We start from the raw sequence: 21,773 nt of genomic DNA, 5'->3' as shown, positions 1-21,773 counted from the left end.
GTCGGCTCGAGTTGGAGGTCGGGGCAAGCGCGAGTAGGAGGTCGGCCTAAAAATAGCCGTTGACATTTAAGAGGCCTATTAAAAGGCCCAGTCAAGCAAGCCGTTAGGAGACCTAGTAACGGCTGCCCAACGGCCCCTAGAGTTAATAAGCCAAATTTTGACCTTTAAATGTAAGTTTTCAAAGGATCCAAAGGGTGACCCACTATAAAAAGGGCTCCTTGAGAATGTAAAAGTGGGAGGGCGGGAGCAGACCCACAATACATATCAGGATTATTCATTTTTCATGCAAGTTACTTGAGTTCTATTTTGAAAGGTGAATCCACCAACTAAGATTGTGTTGGACCTCCTGGGCCCAAAATCCCTAAAACCAACACTGGCGTCGTCCGTGGGGACGTAACAAGAAGTTACGTTCGCTTTCAAGATCGAGAAAGGAGTCGAAAGATAGGATGGAAAGCCAAGCCGCCAGGGGCAGAGGCCTGAAGCAATGGCTGAGGATCGAAGTCACGCCTCAGATCGTAACAGCGTGCTGGGGGCGGACCTATGGAACCAGTTGAACCAATGAAACTCACAAAGTCAGGGAGGTGATTCGGCACCTCAAAATCGGCCTCTATCGTTGATGCCTCTCACCCCCGCGCAGATTGACGTCATCGCTCGCGCCGTGGTTGTGTAAACCCGGGAACTGAGGGAACCATCGATCTCCCGATCGTCGCAGCCGCAGCCGCAAAATCAACATCCGCCCCAGGGGTCTAACGGAGATAGGCGAGATGACCGGAGGGCAGAAGACCCGCCAGTCCGATCTGTACATTCTAGGTTGGGCCCGAATGCAACTCGCCGATCAACAAAAGAGCGGTTAGGTAGAGGAGCACCCAGCTGAGTGTGGCCAGGTTGGCAGAATCATGAGACCACCCGAGAAAGAAGGACATACACCAGAAGAACCAGAACCCAGGGACGACGGACTGAGAGGCCTGTCAGGGACGAGGATCGACAAGCTGAATCCCCACCAGAAATCATACCAGGAACTCTGGCGAGATGGCTTATCTGACCCAGGAACTGCGTAACCTGAAGGAGCAAGTGGAGGGCAAGACCAAGTCTCCTGGTCAGACTTTGCTCACCGCCTTGCCCTTCTCGGCCGAAATCATGGCCTATAGGATACCTGGCGACTTCAAATTCCCAGAACAAGCCACCTTCGATGGGACGGGCGGCCCGCGTGAACACCTCTTAAGTTACTAGGCGAAAATGCAGGTCTTAGGGGTCAAGGACCCTGTCATGTGTCGCGCTTTCCTGCCGACCCTAAAAGGACCAGCTCAGAGGTGGCTCGTCGCCTTGCCACCAGGATCAGTCCGTAGCTTTGAAGGGCTGGCCGATCGTTTCATGAGTCATTACGCTGCCAACATAAAGCCCCAAAAGGATCTCACACACCTCGGCGACATCCATCAAGATGAAGGAGAATCGCTCAAAACGTACTTGGCTCGGTGGCAGAAGGATATCCAATCTATCAAGGAGGTTGAAGATCAGACCGCGCTTACGTTCTTCATCGAGTCGCTCCGGTCTGGCCAGCTGTACCGTGACCTACGAGATAATCGACCGGCCACGTACGCGGAGGCCATACACATGGCCAACACTGAGCAGGCGATGAAATATAAACAACAGCGTGAGGTCAGCGGGACCTCTGGGGGAAAACGAACCAGAACCGTGGTAAGGGAGAATCATCGGGAGGACCAGCCGAGCCGTCGGGAGGCCAGACGCATCTATTACAGAACCAATACGCACTCTTATCGACCGCCTCCTCCACGCCCGGTGCATGAAGTTAAAACAAGTGAGCCGCCCCCGCCGCCTCAGCCGGTAGAGCACACGGCCAGTGCGGACCCTGGTAAGACATCCAAGTACTGTCACTGTCACAAAACTTACACCCACAACACGGAAGATTGCTATTATTTAAAAAGATCATGGAGGGGATCTTCCAGCAAGGTACTTCGCCTCCTAATCAATGGCGAAGAGGAACGAATCTCAAACCAGGGTAGACTACGACCCCTCCGGATCGGCCGACCTAGACCATGGCAAGCAACTGGCTTCCGCGGAGGATGAAGCATAGTAGAGATAGAAACCGGTCATCAACATGATAGTCGGTGGACCGGAAGGAGGTGATTCCTCTAACAATCGCAAAACATGGGCCCGGCAATTGTACGCAGGCACGGTGTACGGACGAGAAAACAACCCGAAGAAATCATGCCGAGAGCCTATAACCTTCACTGACCAAGACCTACCGACCGGCCAAACGCCCCATCGCAACGCGCTGGTTATCGCAATGGACGTCAACGGAGTAGTAATTCGACGGATTCTGGTAGATACAGGAAGCAGTGTCAACATCATGTATCTCAAGACCTTCGCCAAGTTGGGTCTGACACGGGAACAGCTAGCCTCGGTAAAAACATTGGTAGGTTTCACCGGAGACTCCGTAGAGGCTGAAGGCTCCATCACCTTACCAGTAGAGATTGGCAGTTACCCCAACGTCCAGAAGCTGGACATGAAGTTCATCGTAGTCAACTTGGCGTGCTCCCACAACGCTATCCTCGCACGACCCGATCTGGAGGACTTGGGAGCATTGATCTCCGTTGAGCATTTATTCTTGAAGTTCCGCGCACCGACAGGAGTAGGCACGGCACGTTGCGACCAGAGGGCTGCCCGCGAGTGCTATTTGCAAGCGTGCCGGTGAATGGGAAGACGGGAGATGCTGGTGCATGAAATTACCGAGTGAGTTACGAAGAAAGCGGTACCACCTCGGCTCGAGCCCACGGTAGAACTCGAAGAAGTTGAGATTGATCCAGCACAATCCGAGAGGCGGGTAATAATTTGAGTGGAGACAGAAGCCGGTCATCAACATGATAGTCGGTGGTTCGGAAGGAGGTGATTCCTCTAACAATCGCAAAACGTGGGCCCGGAAATTGTACGTAGGCACGGTGTACGGACGAGAAAACAGCCCGAAGAAAGTATGCCGAGAGCCTATAACCTTCACTGACCAAGACCTACCGACCAACCAAACGCCCCATCGCAACGCGCTGGTTATCGCAATGGACATCAACAGAGTAGTAGTTCGACAGATTCTGGTAGATACAGGAAGCAGTGTCAACATCCTGTATCTCGAGACCTTCGCCAAGTTGGGTCTGACACGGGAACAGCTAGCCTCGGTAAAAACACTGGTAGGTTTCACCGGAGACTCCGTAGAGGCTGAAGGCTCCATCACCTTACCAGTAGAGATTGGCAGTTACCCCAACGTCCAGAAGCTGGACATGAAGTTCATCGTAATCAACTTGGTATGCTCCCACAACGCTATCTTCGGACGACCTGGTCTGGAGGACTTGGGAGCATTGACCTCCGTTGAGCATTTATTCTTGAAGTTTCGCGCACCGACTTGAGTAGGCACGGCACGTTGCGACCAGAGGGCTGCCCGCGAATGCTATTTGTAGGCGTGCCGGTGAATGGGAAGACGGGAGATGCGGGTGCATGAAATTACGGAGCGAGTTACGAAGAAAGCGGTACCACCTCGGCTCGAGCCCGCGGTAGAACTCGAAGAAGTTGAGATTGATCCAGCACAACCCGAGAGGCGGGTAAGAATTGGAGTCGGCCTCAAGGAGGAAGTACGAGCCGAGGTCATACGCGTGCTCCGCGAGAATCGGCTGGTCTTCGCTTGGGAACCGGAGACATGCCGGGCGTGGACCGTTCTATCATTTCCAATGGACTCGCGGTAGATCCTAGCTACCGACCCGTGATTCAGAAGAAACATTATTTGGCGAACGACCAACGGGAATTCGTGAAAAAGGAGGTCGTCACACTTCTCGCGGCCCGCCACATTCGAGAGGTAAAATACCCAGATTGATTGGCCAATGTGGTACTGGTACCAAAACCGCCTGCTTGGAGAATGTGCGTCGACTATACCGACCTCAATAAAGCTTGCCCAAAGGATCCTTTTCCTCTGCCTAGGATCTATCAATTAGTCGATGAAACAGCGGGGTCGGCCCTACTGAGCTTCATGGACGCCTTTCGAGGGTACCACCAGATCTAAATGCACATAGCTGACGAAGAGAAGACGGCATTCATCACTCCCGGAGGCGTATACTGCTACCAGGTAATGCCCTTTGGACTAAAAAATGCAGGGGCCACGTATACTCAAATGGTTGCTGGGCTATTACAAGACCTGTTAGGAAAGTCTATGGCAGCATACGTGGACAATATGCTGGTAAAAAGTCGGGAAGAGTCGGGCCATGCCCAAGATCTAGTTGAATATTTCCAGGTGATGTTAAAATACAATTTGCGGCTCAACCCCAAAAAATGTGTCTTCGCCGTGCAAGGAGGAAAGTTTCTGGGGTACATGGTGACCAAAAGGGCATTGAGCCCAACCCTGAGAAGGTCCAAGCTATCATGGGCATGTAGCCTCCCAGTACCATAAAAGACCTCCAGAGGCTGACCGGTCGATTGGCCGCACTAAGCCGATTCCTTAGCAAATCGGCGGACAAGACCATACCATTCTTTGAGGCCATGAAGAAAAAGGAAGGCTTCGCATGGACCGTTGAGTGTCTAGAATCCTTTGAAGAATTGAAAAGGTATCTCTCAACACCTCCCGTACTCTCCACTCCCCAGGTCGGTGACCCTTTGTACCTATACCTGGAGGCATCTTCCAAGACTGTCAGTTCGGTGCTCGTTCGGGAAGAAGAGCGAACACAGTACCCAGTCTACTATGTCAGCAGGTCCTTGAAATCCACTGAAACTCGTTATACCCCCCTCGAGAAGGTGGTATACGCACTGGTGGTCACCGTACGAAAGTTGGCACCTTACTTCCAAGCACACACCGTCCGAGTCCTAACAGATCAACCCTTGGGTTGCGTGTTGCATAATCCCACGTCCTCGGGGCGACTGGTCAAGTGGGCGGTGGAATTGACCCACTATGGGATCGAATATCAACCCCGACCATTAATTAAGGGGCAGGCATTGGCCGACTTCATAGTCGAGTGTACGGTAGGAGCAGAAGGCGGCAGAACCCCGGCCACAGAAGAAAGCACAGGAGAGTGGTGGGAATTACACGCCGATGGAGCCGCAAGCAGCCAGCACTACGGCGGTGGAGTCATGTTAATCACCCCGGAGGGTTTTCGACTATACTATGCCTCAGAGTCGGGCAAGTTCAGGAACCTGTGAAGCCAAGAATTCACGGCTGATACAGTACAAGGAAAAAACCGAGGAGCTGCTAAAAGGATTCGTGGCGTATGAGATCGAGCACATCCCGCGAACTGAAAACACAGAAGCCGACATCTTGTCAAAGATAGCCTTGGAAGGAATACCGGATCACCTCCTAAGGATCTGTCAAAAGGAAGAGCTGCATCGACCAAGCATTGAGGAACCGGGAAAGGAAATCCAGCAGGTAATGGTGCCGAATTGGTACCGTACTGATAACCCTGAGATGTTCTGGATCGAAGACATTCTACAATACAAGGAGAACGGGAAGCTGCCCGACGACCCAGCGGTCGCCGCTCGCGTCCGCAGAAAAGCCCCTTCCTTCGAAATCATCGACGGACGGTTATACAAGAGGTCGTTCGGTGGACCCCTCCTCAAATGTTTGCGGAAGCCCGAAGCGGAGAGGCTAATGGATGAAGCCCACCGGGGAATATGCGCCGCTCACCAAGGTGCCCACACTCTCGCCCGAAAGTTGGTCGTCCAAGGTTTTTACTGGCCCACCATGATGAGAGACTGCATCGGCTGGATAGCTAAGTGTACTGTGTGCCAAGCTTTTGCACGGAAGGATACTCGGCCTGCCACCTTCTATACCCGAGTCACTACTAACATTCCATTCGCTAAATGAGGAATCGACCTATTAGGCCCTTTACCGCTCGCACTCGGACGCTTTAAGTTTTGTGTAGTGGCCATCGACTACTTCACCAAATGGGTGGAAACTGAGCCACTAGCCACCATCACTGAGTATCAATGTCGATATTTTCTATGGAAGAAGGTAATCTGCCGCTTCGGTTTGCCCGAATATTTGGTCAGTAACAACAGCCGACAGTTCGATTGCAGGCCCTTCATGGAGTTTTTTCAGCGCATAGCATTCTGCACACCAAGGTGTCGGTCACCTATCCTCAGGCCAATGGACAGGTCGAAAACATGAATCGCACCATTGCGGACGGTATTCGCAAGAAACTGGAGGACGTAGGAGGAAATTGGGCGGACAAATTAGATCGGGTATTGTGGGCTTATCGAAACACCCAGAGACGGGCCACTGGCGAGAGTCTATTCTCGCTGGCTTATGGTTTTGAAGCAAAAGTAACTGTAGAGGTCGTCGAGCCCACTTACAGAATTAGCCACTACACAGATGAAGGAAACGAGGAGAGCTTAAGGATTGAGAAAAACTTTCTAGAAGAACGAAGGGAGACAGCACACGCCCGTATAGTGGAGTATCAGCAGGCCGTCAAACGGTATCGTGATAAGCGCATCCGACCTCGGGCATTCCAAGTAGGGGACCTTGTTCTACGTGATCGACAGGCCAGCCGGCCCACCGAGGGAGGAAAGTTCACGGTCAAGTGGGAAGGACCTTACCGGATAGCGGACGTGGTTCAAGCTGGCACTTACAAGCTGGAAACCTTGGACGGAGAGCTTGTCGATCGGACTTGGAACGTACTCCACTTGAAGAAATATTACCAGTGAAAGGTTAGCCTCAGTTGTAATTCTTGAACATAACTATGAATAAACATTTTTTTTGCGCCTAGTGTCAAAGGCCGCTCATGTTTAAAGATTTAAGAAAAGCTTAAGGAATTGCCTCGACTGAGGGACTCGGCAAGAAAAGAGAAAGAAACAAGGGGCACTGACCGTTAGATGTTTCTAAGAGAAAAAGGCTAAGGAGTCGTCTCGACTAAGGGACTCGGCAAGAAAAGAGAAAGAAACAAATGGAACTGACCCTTAGACGTTTCTAAGAGAAAAAGCTTAAGGAGTCGCCTCGATTGAGGGACTCGGAAATAAAAGAGGAAGAAACAAAGGGCACTGACCCTAAGACGTTTCTAAGAGGAAAAGCCTAAGGAGTCGCCTTGACTGAGGGACTCGGCAAGAAAAGAGAAAGAAACAAAGGGCACCGAACCTTAGACGTTTCTAAGAGAAAAAGCTTAAGGTGTCGCCTCGACTGAGGGACTCGGCAAGAGAAGAGAAAGAAACAAGGGGCATTGACCCTTAGACGTTTTTAAGAGAAAAAGCCTAAGGAATCGCCTCGACTGAGGAACTCGGCAAGAAAAGAGAAAGAAACAAAGGGCACTGACCCTTAGACTTTTCTAAGAGAAAAAGCCTAAGGAGTTGCCTCGACTGAGGGACTCGGCAAGAAAAGAGAAAGAAACAAAGGGCACTGACCCTTAGACGTTTATAAGAGAAAAAGCCTAAGGAGTTGCCTAGACTGAGGGACTCGGCAAGAAAAGAGAAAGAAACAAAGGTCACTGACCCTTAGACGTTTCTAAGAGAAAAAGCCTAAGGAGTTGCCTAGACTGAGGGACTCAGCAAGAAAAGAGAAAGAAACAAAGGTCACTGATCCTTAGACGTTTCTAAGAGAAAAAGCCTAAAGAGTCGCCTCGACTGAGGGACTCGGCAAGAAAAGAGAAAGAAACAAAGGGCACCGACCCTTAGACGTTTCTAAGAGAAAGAAAAAGCCTAAGGAGTCGCCTCGACTGAGGGACTCGGCAAGAAAAGAGAAAGAAACAAAGGGCACCGACCCTTAGACGTTTCTAAGAGAAAAAAAAATGCCTAAGGAGTCACCTCGACTGAGGGACTCAGCGAGAAAAGAGAAATAAACAAAGGGCACCGACCCTTAGACGTTTCTAAGAAAAAAAGAAGCCTAAGGAGTCGCATCGACTGAGGGACTCGGTGAGCAAAGGGAAAGAAACCAAGGGCACTGACCCTTAGACGTTTCTAAGAGAAAAAAACTAAGGAGTCGCCTCGATTGAGGGACTCGGTAGGAAAGAAAGAACCAAAGTCTAAACCTTTAAAGTCATGTTTTAAAGAATGCGCAGGATAATGTATGTGAGATAAAAGGTAAAAAGAAAGCTTTCATTAAAAGGTTCAAAAGGGGACCAGCCCCGTACAAAACATTGAAAGAAAAGCAAAAGAAATCCTAAGCTATGGGGGAAGTCGCCGCAACCTCTTCACGACCTTCGACCCGCTCACCCGCTGTTGGTCCAGCAGGGGGATTGGGCAAAGAGTCTTCTGGCTGAGGAAGCGCGTCCCTAACCAGAGAAACCGTTAGACCGAGAGGAGCGTCAGCTAGCAAAGTCGTATCAGTCGCCGTCGGCAAACTTGGTGGAGCTTGAGGGGAGACAACTGCAACATCCTTAGGTGCTGGAAGCGGCGCCACAATTGGCTTCAGAACCCAACCTTGGGGAGTAAAGGAGGAATAGCGGGCCAACAAGTTGGCATAGACCTCACGTTGCGCTTCCCGGTAGCCGAGGCAGAAATCGCGCTCACCTAAATCGAGCAGGTAGTCGTCTCCCTCGGGGGTGGCCAGCCATTTCTTCGCCAGCTCCTCCAGTCGACCTTCCACTGCTGTCGTCACGTCCGCCTAAAAAACAGCCGACCCCTTGTAGTTGGCAACAGCGGTCGCCACCTTCTTCTGCTCCTCTTCCCATAGACGGGTCACCCTGAGGAGCTCGGCCAGATGAACCTCCCTCTCATTGGCAAAGGCCGCGTGCTCTTCTTTGCGAGCCTCGTGTGATTGAAGCAGGCGAGAGTTGAGGCTACTCGTCCTGGCCTTCAAGGCTCGCATCCGTTTCCTAGGCTCTAGTTGGAAAGCAAGGTTCTAAAAGGAAGGAAGGAACATTGTCAACTCAAAGGGAGTAAGGAAAAAGAGAACTAGTGTAAAACACGAGTGAAGAGGAGAATTTGAATACTCACCCGGTAAGACTGAAGTAGAGAGGCCTCCAGGATGAACTCGTCCGTCAGCTTGGCAGCCGACTCAAAATCCTTGGGGAGGATCACGTGTTCTGCTCAGGTCTGAACTGAAAAGTCACCTTGCCATATCTGGGCATCGGCGTTCAACTCCAGGCCAACTCGGATCTTCTTGGGCGGAGGAACTTTCGACGGCTCCAAAGGCCACTTCGAGCTTGGGCTCTCCGTCGAAGCCGACGGGAGGTGAGATGGAGAGTCCACTGGCGAGGTCGATAGATCGACCACCGTCCCCGTCAGAATGGTGCGTGGCGCCGGAGGAGGAAGCGGGGTCGACGCAGAAGGGGTGCCGGTCGAGCGTTGAGCCATCCGGCGCTTCATCTTTTCAGCACGGTCGCCCATGGGTTCAGCTTGGATGTCGATCTCCTCGGAAGAGTCGGACGCAAAGTCGTCAAGTCCTGTGCACAAATAAAGAGACAAAGGTTCAGTGGTCTACCCAAAGAAAAGACAGGGGAAGAGGTCTGATAAAAGACTACCTGTGGTGGCCGCCCCAGCAGGTAAAAGACCCCACTTCGCCATAGCTCGAAGACGCGACCATCGTTGGGCACAGTAAGTCCCTATCCTCTTCAGAAACTTGGTACCCCTGGTCGCCTCTTTAGTGAAGAAAGTTCGCCGGGGGCAAGGTTTAAAGAGGGTGGCTGACCATATGGTCGGAAATGTAAAAGGAGGTAAAGAAAAAGAAGGACGAATAAAGAAGGAGAATGGCTTTCAGTCCTTCACAGAGTCTGGAAGATCCTCAAATAGCACGCACCCCGGACGATGGGATACTTGCACAAAGCCCCGAGTACAAACACCGGAACAGTTCTATACATGGGTCACAGAGCCACCATCGACAGAGGACTATGAAACAGACCAAAAGGCGGTGGGAGTTAGGGACCAGCTGACCGGGGACCAGGTTGTAATAACGGAAGAATAAGGAGAGAAAAGGATGGGGTGGCACTCGGAAACCAAAGGCCACCGAATGTAGATGAATGCCCACATAACTCTCCGGCGGGTCAAAAATGGAGCGGTTCCCCGGAGGAAGAACGTCGGCCGATGGGCCCAGCAGAAAGCGAGCCATCTCGAAATCTGCCTCCGTCATCAACGACGGAGTAGGCGCCGGAGGGTCCACGGACTCAAAGCTACCCTTAGGCCGTTGAACGCCGTCGGGAAGAGCCGCCACCGTTGTTAGTGGGGCTGGACTCAAAGGAACAGCTGCCCCTGGGGAAGAGGGGGCTAGCTGAGAAGAAGATGGGGAAGGAAGATCAGAAGGCATCGACGGACGACGAGAAGAAGATGGAGAAGAGGACAGAGAAGAAATGGTGGAAGATACCACCGGGAGGCGAGATGGCGAGGGACAGGAAGACGACGATATTTTTGAAGAAAAAACAGAAGGCCACCAACCTGAAAACACCGGAAGAGTTGAGAGAGCTGGACGGAGAAGTGGAGTTCTTGATCACTGTCTCTTGCCTTAGGAAGTATGCACGGTGAAGAGGGGGGAAGGAGAACTTATAATTTGGGAGAATCCCAAGAGGCCAACACGTGTCAAGAGCCCATTGGTTGTCAAGAGGGGTTGATTGATGCGAAAAGCATTTAATGCCCCTCGAAAACTGGAATGGCGGTTAGACTAGGGTTGGCTCAGACGGCGCGTCTAGGCATACGTAGGGTCAAAGCAACCCGGCCTGCCGAATCCCAGGCCCAACCTGATTCTGGGACAACCCTCTAGGGCGATTCGAATGGCTAGCTCGCTCGAATAATAGGCCAATTCGCGGACAAGCCATAGGCTCATCCGAGTATATAGTCAGCACCAACGACGCGACCATGGCAGACTCTGGGATAGACATTGAGCCGACCCCACGCTATGTTTAGGCCCCGAGCCTAGACTATTCATCGACCAAGCCCAATAGTCGGATCAAATGGACCCATCTGCCCAGATGATGGGCCCGCGAGCTAAAGGTATGACGCCGCCTAAAGCCCCGAATAGTGGGGGAACCATTCGATCCCAAAGAAAGCCGGAAAACAACGTTTTATTGATAAAATGAAAGCATACATCAGTAGAGCATGGCCCAAATGCAAGATGACAACATAGAAAGAAAAAGCAAGATCATGGGTCTGCCTTCCTCTCAAAGGGGCGGGACGAGGGCTCAGCAGCAGGCAGCGGTGGGCCCTCCAGGAATAGCTGAGGTATGAACGGGGCTGGGGCTAACGTCTCGTCCGGAGTATTGTCTAAGAAGACCGGCGGCTCCCCGTCATCAACCATTTGAAGGGGAATTTCCAGAGCACTTGGAGAATTGGCCACCCCAAAAAGAGGAGGAACCTCCCATACATCTTCCTCGTCCGGCGGCAGTTCGTTTACCACGGGCTCCACACGTCGGTTGACCGAGTCCCCAGGTGCCACGTCCAGAGCGTCCGGTGAAACCACGATGGGGTCCGAGTCAGAATCTCCTACCAGACGACCACCATGGGCTAGCCTTCGCTGCCTCAGTGCCTTCAGACGAGCCTGCTCCTTCAGACAAATGGAGGAGCGCCGTTCACCATCCCTGTAGCTCATGGAGAAAGAAAGATGAAGGGAAGGAAAGCAACAAAGAAATACGGGAAGCACAATAGGCAAATGAAGAGGGAGGCCCTATTTATAACCGGGACGCGCAGATATCACAGAGCCAATCTCGGAGAAAGGAAACTGCCGTTTCTTGGCATGGGTGAAGGATTGGACGAGATCAGGAATCTATGTCAGGAAAACCTCCATCAATCCCATCTGAATAAGGAAAGATGCCTGGCACCGTCAGAAGAATATAATCTTCCCTAGATATGGAATGATTACAAATTAGGAAGCACGCGACCAACCTCGGGGAATGCAAGGAGCATTATTATGAAAACATAATCACACGTCCGAGAGGAAAGAAGGAAAATAAGGAAACCAAGATAATTCGCCTTTCTTATTAAAAGAGTTCAGGTACATCAACAGAAAGGGAAAACTTTATTTAAAAAATACTAAGTAGGTTCTCCCCAAGATTCCTCACTCGCCACCATGAATCTCTGCACTCAGTTGCTCAACCCCTCAGTCGGCCCGACTCACTTCTCGGGTGAATATGGCTCATCTAGGAAAGCCATTTCGTCGGACGAACCAGAACCACCGGGGGAGGGGCATACTGTGTCCCAGAAGGCCGGCATTAGAGGAAGAACCACTTGTGCTTCGTCCTCCGGGTACAGCTCGAGGAAGCGAGCATAGTCGGCATCCGACATCAGATCAGAGGCTCGCTCGGCAGGGTCATGCAGCGGGATTGTGAAAGTCATTTGAAAGGCTAGTTGTTCCGGGACGGCCACCTCCACAAAGGTCCCGTCCTCACCCGTTACACGAGCCATAGTCTGAGGAGGTGGACCGACCAGAGGAGAAGGGTCGACGGGCGGAGGTGGAACCTCCTCCGTCATCCGCGAACCAGAAGAGGTAAAACCAGCAGAGTGCTTACGAGGGGCAGGCTTACGAACCTTCCTCTTCCCCTTCTCGGATCTCGACCGTTTGGCGGGAGGGGAACGGGATGGCGACCCGAAGTCAATTTTCTTCCCTCTGATCGGCGGACGACCCATGATGACAAGGAAAATGGAGTTGGATGAAGGCAGGATGCGCCATTTATAGGCTCGAGGTGCAAATCAGGAGCCAAGGAAAACAAATCAAGAGGATAGAATCAAGGAAATCGCAGGAGATCCGGCAGTGATTCGGACATTAAGAAGAAGAGATTAAGGAATAATCCACACAGTCTTCATAGAAGAAGGCGGATACTTTCCAATATTCAAGCTAGATGGGGGCTCAATATTGAAAAGTGAGGGACTAGTTGATGGGGTACGGACCCAACAGGCTTAGGGCCCAAGAAGGGAAAAGGATCAAGCCCAGAGAATGATAGGCCCAAAAGATAGAACCAGGCCAACACAGGGAGTCGGCTCGAGTTGGAGGTCGGGGCGAGCGCGAGGTCGGCGCGAGTAAGAAGTCGGCCTAAAAATAGCCGTTGGCATTTAATAGGCCTATTAAAAGGCCCAGTCATGCAAGCCGTTAGGAGACCTAGTAACAGCTGCCCAACGGCCCCTAGAGTTAATAAGCTAATTTATGACCTTTAAATGTAAGCTTTCAAATGATCCAAAGGGTGACCCACTATAAAAAGGGCTCCTTGAGAATGTAAAAGTGGGAGGGCGGGAGCAGACCCACAATACATATCAGGATTATTCATTTTTCGTGCAAGTTACTTGCGTTCTATTTTGAAAGGTGAATCCACCAACTAAGGTTGTGTTGGACCTCCCTGGGCCCAAAAATCCTAAAACCAACCGTTATCATACTTATATTTAGTAATTTTTTTTTTGAGGAAATTTAGTAATTTATTATATCTAAAATTCTTACTTTAACAATATTACTCTTACCATAATAATTACTTAAATTATCAACTATATTTTTAATATAATATAAATTCTGCAATAGAGAATTAAAAAATACTATTATTTTTAAAAATATTTTAATATAATTAAGATTTTAACATTAATAATCAATATTGGCACGTATTTTTGCATATAATGCATATAAAATACTAGTATCTACTATACTAATAAGATCCCAAGAGAGTTAGGCCTATAATGGGTAGAAAAAATAGCGGTCAAATTTTTTTAATCAAATGAAGGGCTCAGATTGATCAGATTTTAATTTTTCCTTAAGATTTCCTAATTTGTCCTTAATGAATATGATTTTCCGTTAACTTTTCCATTAAATATTATCTTTTCCGTTAATTTCTGTTAGTTCACCGTTAACTTACTCATTGATTTCAATAAGAAAGGTCTTAGGTTCGAACCTCATCCTAATCAAAGTTGGCATAATTAGTACTCTATTTTACTCTTATTAAATAATAATTTAGTAGCTACAACAAAAAATAATACATATGCATTTCTTTAATTTACAATTATGTGAAGTGGTATGATCCTCCAATGTGCCCTAGGTCTAAGAGGATTATACCGGGGCTTCTGAAGAGAATTAACAAATGTGAAGAAGAAATAGCAAAATTAAAATCAAAGCCTAGAAGTGTTCCAAGAGGGGAAGATGGTGATTTGAAGGATATGCGTAGGAGCAAAAGATGTAGTTCAATGAAGCTGCTTGTTGTATGTGGGCTTATTGTATTGTTAATTGCTTATTTTACCAGTGGTAATGGTAAGGACCTTTTCATTATGTTAGGACAGAAAGGACCTTTCCATTTCACAGGTTTTTGTTTATTTTCAAAGAACTTTGTCATCAACAATTTCCTAATACTTTCTAGACAATAAATCAGAGGTTGTTTCCTTGCATCTACTATAAGGGCATTGAAACTTTCAGAAATGTTGTTAACTAAGGCATCACTTCTAGCAAAGGGAGTGAAATGTGACCTTGACCATTCTGAAGGGTGTTTATCTCCTAGCCACTGATAAGCCTCTTCATCCAACTTCCTGAGTTCTAACATAGCTTCTCTGAAGCTGTTAACTGTAGTTGCCTTGGCTGCTGTCCAGAGTGCATCCTTCATTGCTTTGCCTTGAAATCCTGCAAGCTTCATGTTCCCATGAAGATGCCTCACACAAAATCTATGTGAGGCATATGGAAACACTTCTACAAAAGCTGGTAGAAGCCCTTTCTGTTTGTCTGCAACCAATTTAAAAACAGAAAACATATTACAATTAGCTTCCTTTGATAAATGTAAACAGAAAACAGAAAACATACACTGGTATGAGATAAATGTTTATACCTGAGATAAATGTAAGCTGGTGTTCTTCTTCTCGAGTGATTTCTAGGTCTGTTTTAATGAAATTCAAGAACCAGATCCATGAATCCTTGGTTTCTCCTTCAACAATGGCATAAGCCAGTGGGAAGATACTGTCATTCCCATCAATCCCAATAGCTGTTAATAATTGACCTCCAAATTTTGTTTTTAGATGACAACCATCAACTCCAATTAGCTTCCTACAGAACTTATATCCCTCCTTTGAAGCCTCCCAGCAGAAATACATCCTTAGAAACCTAGGTTTTCCATCATATAGTAAGTCACTTACCTTTACCTTGCATGTGGTGTTAGGATTTGTTTTTTCAATCTCCAACTTGTAGCTCCATATTTTGTTGAAAAATTCAATAGCTTCACCTTCAATGACTTCCTTTGCCTTTCTCATAGCTCTATAGGCTTGCTTGGTGGACAAATCAAACCCCTCATCTGCTTTAACCCTCTCTCTAAATTCTGCAGTGGTCCAGTTGCTGTTGCCACCAATCTCTTTCATCCATCTCTTTGCAATCCTAGTTGATTTAACCATGGTGTTCTCATAAACCCAACCACAGCCATCATGCAATTCATTATAACTGGCAATTCTCCATGACAAGGCATTTTTAACTTTCCAAAGATTAATTCTGAAAGGGCAGCCAACTTGTTTACATCTAACATAGACCCTCTCTTTGTCATTCCTAATAAACTTCAATTCCTTACCATTGTTGAAACCATAATTGTGGACTGCATCTTTGAATTCTACCTTTGATGCAAATGTTAAACCAACACAGAATTTTGGGGTACGCATTTGAGTGGTAGACCTAAATTCTGGCCATTTCATTTTGCCTTCTTCATCACTGTCCTTACCACTGTCTTCATCAGACAATTGTAGACCATGATCATTGTCTACAACCCTAGTACTGTCCCCACCAACAGGTTGTTCACTTTCTCTTACCCCAGCTACTGGTTGTCCACTTTCTCTTACCCCATCACACATTGTTGTCAACATTGGCCTCAGACTCTTGGTCATCATTTCCCACTTCATCAGCACTGTTCTCAAAGTCATCTAAAAAATCCCCAGATTCTTCATCACCCTCACTTTCTACTGATGGTGCTTCATCATCACCTTCTACACCACCTACTACCCAAACCTCAATCTCTTTGGGAAACATTCCAACATCGCAAATAGCCCAACAATCGCTATCATTACTTATTTCAAATAGGGTGTCACTACCAGTAGGGGTGAAATATTTAAAGGTGTCTAACATATTGTACCCCAACTCCTCAACTGTATCCCTAAGAGTCATCATGCCCCACAAATCAATGTCTAAATGAAAACTGTTAACAACCCCTCCAATATATCCAATTCCATGTGTCTTAAGACGACCACCATGTCTTAACTTCAGATTGAATTTAGCTGTGTTACTTCCTCCATCTATGTAGCAATTTAACAGATAACACAGCAACAAAGCAACAAAGCAACACAGCAATTAAAACAGTTTTCTAATTATAATTCAACAAAGCAACAAAACAGAGAAACAGACAAAGCAAATTGTGGTCGCCTTTCAAAGAAAAAAAAAAGCTACTACCCCATGTGGTCCCCCTTTGAATACAAAAACAAATGGAGATGTACTGCACATTTAAAGTGAAACACCAACCACACCATTCAAAGCATATGTATATCAAACAACAAACAACCGCTGACATGTACAGAATATTTAAAGCAAAGCTAAGGAAATTGCACTTTATCAGTTCATTATATACCCACAACTCCCACAACTCACACTATATATACCACCAACAAGCATAACAAATCAACCTATTTCATATTTTACCACACATTAACAAAACACATACGATTTTGCAACTATTATGTTCACTACATACACACAACACTCAAATTCACCTAGGGTTTCGCTATTATTCGCATACGTATACATACAACGCATAAAAATCCAAAATTACCGGGGGTATTGTTGTCGCCTCGTCTGACGCCTTCCATTGTGCTTGCTCCCTACGTCCTCGCCTTCGCATTCGCCTTCGAGAAGATTAGGGTTACTGTGGTCTTCGCACTTCTGAGCTGGTTCTGTTCGTCAACGTTGTGGAGTACAAGTACTAATCAGTTGACTAATACGCTTAGAGAAGAAGACCAATTAAAAGACCTATTTGCCCTTCTCATAGACGGGCAAGAGACGAAGAAGTTCACAGAGGAGCAAAAGTGTCCACCGTTGAATAACGGTGGCTACTAAATGGCAATTTTAATTATGGAGGATGAAAATTGTCGACACCCTAATAAGTCTAGGACCAAATATGGAATTAACTCTATTTATTTACTAAGTATTTAATTAATACCATGAAAAAATTAAAAAAATATATAATTAATAAAGGAAATCATATTAACTACTTGAGGGATTTGTTGACAAAGAGAGTATTCAAATCACACAACAAATTAAAGTGAGAATTACCTCGCAACGTCCTTGTTTGACAATCAGCAGTTAGCGGTTAGCGTTAGCGGATTATATTAGTGAATTTGACCAGTGAATTATATCAACGGTTGGTAAAAAAATATTTGAAAAAGTTAGCTGTTTAGATTAACATGTAAAATGACCTAAGGGTATACATATATTTAATAATAATAATAATAATAATAATAATAATAATAATAATAATAATAATAATAATAATAATAATAATAATAATAATAATAATAATAATAATAATAATAATAATAATTGTTTTAAAAAAATAAAAAAAATTAAGCCAATCATATTAACCACTTGGGAGATTTATTGACAAAAAAGAGTATTCAAATCACACAACAAATTGAAGTGGGAAACTACCTCGCAATGTCCTTGTTTGGTAATCAGCAGTTCACTCTTCAATATTAGTATATATTTAATATTTTATGCCCTAATTTTTATTTGCTCTCCCTTATGTCCTGTATTTGGTTTCAACCATACTTATACAATTATTTTATTGACAATTATAATCAATCTTGACTATATTATCTTGCATTTGTAAACTTAGAATTACCTATTTAAATATGCAAATTCAACATTCAATTATCTATACATAAACAATTCTAATTTAATCTTGCCTTGATATACTTTAAAGTACTTATTTAAAAAAAAATATTGGGCATTTTCTCAATCGTGTAATGCGCGTAAAAAACTAATAAATATAATAAAAGTCAATGATTTTAAGGCTCTAACGGGAATAACAATATATATATATATATATATATATATATATATATATATATATATATATATATATATATATATATATATATATATATATATTTATTTATTTATTTATTTATTTATTGGTGTAATGCAATGTCGAGGACACAAGATATGATTTTATAACTAATTGTAATATAGTTAGTAGTAATAAAACAAAAACAAAACAAAAAATTCAATGATGAGGAAAGTATATATTTATTATCTTAATTATTTAAATCTAAAAACTAATAAGTCTGAATGAAAGTTATACCTTTCATTTATGTCCATTTTTTTCATTACTTTTTTTGTATACATTATGCTATAAGAGTTGTACTATACAATATTTTAGACAAAAATACCCCTACCATTATAACTTCCATTATCTTTTTCCACTATTGCTGCCATGCATATGCATCCACTATATATTTTCTTATCTTCTTCAATGCTAATAATATATAGACATTATATATTGGAGTTTTATATACATTATTATTATTATTATTATTATTATTATTATTATTATTATTATTATTATTATTATTATATAATATAAATATCTAAAATCTAAATAAATCTAAGATTTTAATATAGAGTATTAATATTGGGCATCAATTTTTGCGCATCGCGCATAGAAATACTAGTTAGTGATATAAAAGTCAATTTTGATTTAATTGCATGACATTATATTATTCATAGACCTAATTGCAATTTTTAAATTGGATGGTTCAATTGCAAATTTACATATAATTCAATGGCCTATATAAAATTTATTCCAATTTAAAAATATCGTAACTAATACTATAATTTTATTTTATAAGTAAAATAAGCTAACCGACACGTTATTACAATAAATAAACGAGGCTTAAGGTAACTTAATACGACTAAATCTCGTGTTTAAATCCTAATTAAATTTACACATGTCCTTATTTAACATTGACTTTTAATCCCATATACGTTAATTTTGTTTCTAATTATGGGGAGATATACCTTAATGTGGCAACACATTATCTGTATTTGTATTTCCATAATTCCATCGCTAAGACAACCATCGTTTATGGGACTAATTCATCTGCCATTGTTCAACAACGTCAAATTATCCCGTGTATAAATGAGAAGCCAAAAAGGCTCCTTCTTTTTCCAAAATGTCATAAGCAAACACTGCAAAATGTGATTGTAAATTTTGTGATTTAGACGAAATTGTTGCTCCAAATTGTCATAGTATTAAATGTTAATGTGTGTTTTGACTGATCTTTCAAATTTATGTTATCAGTTATTTATCAAACAAGCCCTATAGTCTGTTTCCAAGTGATGTAATTCACATAGTAACAATGAAGATTGGGACAAGAGGCGCAAAGTGGAGTGGATCAACGTTTTTGCTGCTCAGAATTTTCAGGCATTCCAGAAACAAAGGGAAGTACAATGCAAGAATACAAACAACCAATACGGTAAGTGCACTATAGTGAATACTGATGCTTCTTTTATTAATGTTGACAGACCTGTGGGATGTGGAAGATTAATGAGAGATGCAGATGGCAATTCGAAGATAGGCTTTAGCTGCATGGTGAAGGATGACACTGTAGCAGAAAGCGATATTTGGGCTCTCTATATTGGAATTAAATGGGCATGGAATAGTGGAGAGACGAATGTTTGTTTCCTTTGTGACTCGCAAGAGGTGGTTAACTGGATCAACTCAAATACAGAGATCCTCGGGCCTTGTGGTCGACTCATTAGTGAGTGCAAAAGCTGGCTGAACAAGGACTGGGAAGCCAGAGTTCAACACATTATGAGAGATCAAAATTACGTGTTGGACACCATTGCCAATCTAGATGTGAGAAGACGGTGTGATTGGATTGAGTTCACAAACCCTCCAGATGAGTTCTTGAGACATTTAGAAGCTGATGCGGCGAAGAGTTGGCTCATTGACGAGGCAACGAGAGCTAGGAATTAAACTAGCTGGGTTACCCCCTCCCCTCCCCTCCCTCTAAAAAAAACAACGTCAAATTATACCGTGTATAAATGAGAAGCCAAAAAGGCTCAATCTTTTCCCAAAATGCCATAAGCGAACACTGCAAAATATGATTATAAAATTTGTGATTTAGACGAATATTGCTGCTCCAAATTGTCATATTATTAAATGTTAATGTGTGTTTTGACTGAGGCCAAAATATCAAAATGACTGATCTTTCAAATTTATGTTATCAGTTATTTATCAAACAAGCCGTATACTCTGTTTCCAAGTGATGTAATCCACGGCATAGGCACGAACTTGAAGCAATAGGTTCCAAACGATTCCTCATTCTATGGAGCAATTATACCGTGTGCCGCGGTCCACAAAGCATTGTAGACCATGACCAAAACGGTGTCGTTTCTTTTAATAGAAGAAAACGGCACCCGTACGCGACGTTCAGCATAAAAGTAAATCTGTTTGTATAATATATTCAGTTTCATTTTATATACATTGCAGTTTCATTTCAACACAACTACAATTTCATTTCGATATAACTACAGTTTCATTCGACATTGTACACTCAAATATGTGAAACTGTAATTCAGTTTCATTTTATATACACTATAGTTTCATTACAACACAACTACAGTATCATTTCGATATAACTACAGTTTCATTGGACAATATACACTCAAATATATGAAAATGTTATTCAGTTTCATTTTATATACACTGCAGTTTCATTTCAACACAACTATAGTTTCATTTCAATTCAATTACAGTTTCATTTGATAATACAAATACAATATGAGACAATTAGATTTTAGATACAGTGTAATTTCATTTTGTAATTAACACACCAACAATACGGCCTCCGTTATGATGTAACGACAGCCCTTTTTAGACCATGGTCCATGATATAACGACTAGTTCAACAACTAGTATTCTACCCGTGTGATGCACGATATAAAAATATATAACTTTATTGTTGATAAGATTTAAAAAAAATGATAGAATAAAATATTAATCCTCAAAATTCGTTCCTCAATATATATTTTTATTGCAATATTGAATTGTTTGTTTATAATGAACGTAACAAAGTTTTACCAAAAAATATTATAAAACATTGTGTTATTGAATCCACACGAGATTAAAAAAATTTGAATTAAATAATTCAATGTATTTACAATATAAACACAATTATGCAAATTAAAAATATATAAGATATTATATATTATGCGTAGTCCTAATAAATAAATAAATAAATAACCAAATAAATAAATAAATAAATAAATAAATATATATATATATATATATATATATATATATATATATATATATATATATATATATATATATATACAGAGTTGCACTCGGGTGCGAACGGCTCGCCCAGGCGCGAAATAGGAATGGATTCTGTTCGTCCACGTGTCCAGATCTAACGGATGAGAAACACTGATTTTTTTAAAAAACACGGTGGCATTTTCGTAAATAATTGAACATCGAAGTGCAAGTAAAATGTATTACAAGTGCATGTAAAATGTATTATAGGTGCAAGTAAAAATTTACACTGAGCATCAATACTTAGTTGCACTTATAGTTCTAAGTAGTTGCACCTATAGTTCTAAGTAGTTGCACACATAAGTATAAGTAGTTGCATCTAGGTGTATGAATGTTTGCGAGTGGTTTTCAGGAGTATTACTACCCGCTGAACTCAGATCAATGAATGTTAACAAGACAAAATTACATGCACTTATAGGTGAAAGTAGGTGCACATATAGTTATAAGTAGTTGCACCTATAGTTATAAATAGTTGCACCTATAGTTATAAATAGTTGCACATATAGTTATAAGCACACCCAGGTGCATGAATGGTTGCGGAAAGTGAATGCTAACCAGGCAAAATTATAT

At 43.9% G+C, this 21,773-nt stretch overlaps 3 protein-coding genes across 3 annotated transcripts; 2 read left to right on the top strand and 1 right to left on the bottom strand.

The window, feature by feature from the left end:
- Positions 1-1,236: 1,236 nt before the first annotated feature.
- On the top strand, positions 1,237-2,085 carry LOC109179767. Its single transcript, XM_019329262.1, has one exon. It carries the CDS (start codon positions 1,237-1,239, stop codon positions 2,083-2,085), a length of 849 nt encoding a protein of 282 aa, XP_019184807.1.
- A 3,067-nt stretch (positions 2,086-5,152) lies between these two features.
- On the top strand, positions 5,153-6,687 carry LOC109179766. Its single transcript, XM_019329261.1, has 3 exons — positions 5,153-5,759; positions 5,865-5,995; positions 6,061-6,687. Exons 1-3 carry the CDS (start codon positions 5,153-5,155, stop codon positions 6,685-6,687), a joined length of 1,365 nt encoding a protein of 454 aa, XP_019184806.1.
- Positions 6,688-14,099: 7,412 nt separating this feature from the next.
- LOC109179765 lies at positions 14,100-15,531 on the bottom strand. The gene is made up of 2 exons (XM_019329260.1): positions 14,685-15,531; positions 14,100-14,581 (listed from the first exon to the last, which is right to left on the bottom strand). Exons 1-2 carry the CDS (start codon positions 15,529-15,531, stop codon positions 14,100-14,102), a joined length of 1,329 nt encoding a protein of 442 aa, XP_019184805.1.
- Positions 15,532-21,773: the final 6,242 nt, after the last annotated feature.

This window comes from Ipomoea nil, unplaced genomic scaffold, assembly GCF_001879475.1.
Source record: "Ipomoea nil cultivar Tokyo-kokei standard unplaced genomic scaffold, Asagao_1.1 scaffold0980, whole genome shotgun sequence".
NCBI classification, from domain to species: Eukaryota; Viridiplantae; Streptophyta; class Magnoliopsida; order Solanales; family Convolvulaceae; genus Ipomoea; species Ipomoea nil.
The sequence above is the reverse complement of the archived record's forward strand: the minus strand, read 5'-3'. Positions and strand labels throughout refer to the sequence as shown.

Bases quoted from the DNA above. Each gene is read 5' to 3' on its own strand.
- LOC109179767 (XM_019329262.1), top strand. From the start codon at position 1,237: ATGCAGGTCTTAGGGGTCAAGGACCCTGTCATGTGTCGCGCTTTCCTG.
- LOC109179765 (XM_019329260.1), bottom strand. From the start codon at position 15,531: ATGAAATGGCCAGAATTTAGGTCTACCACTCAAATGCGTACCCCAAAA. The intron at 14,582-14,684 runs GTATAAACATTT...AATTGGTTGCAG, and splicing joins CCAGCTTACATTTATCTCAG to ACAAACAGAAAGGGCTTCTA.
- LOC109179766 (XM_019329261.1), top strand. From the start codon at position 5,153: ATGCCTCAGAGTCGGGCAAGTTCAGGAACCTGTGAAGCCAAGAATTCA. The intron at 5,760-5,864 runs GTACTGTGTGCC...TCGACCTATTAG, and splicing joins CATCGGCTGGATAGCTAAGT to GCCCTTTACCGCTCGCACTC. The intron at 5,996-6,060 runs GTAATCTGCCGC...GTTCGATTGCAG, and splicing joins GATATTTTCTATGGAAGAAG to GCCCTTCATGGAGTTTTTTC.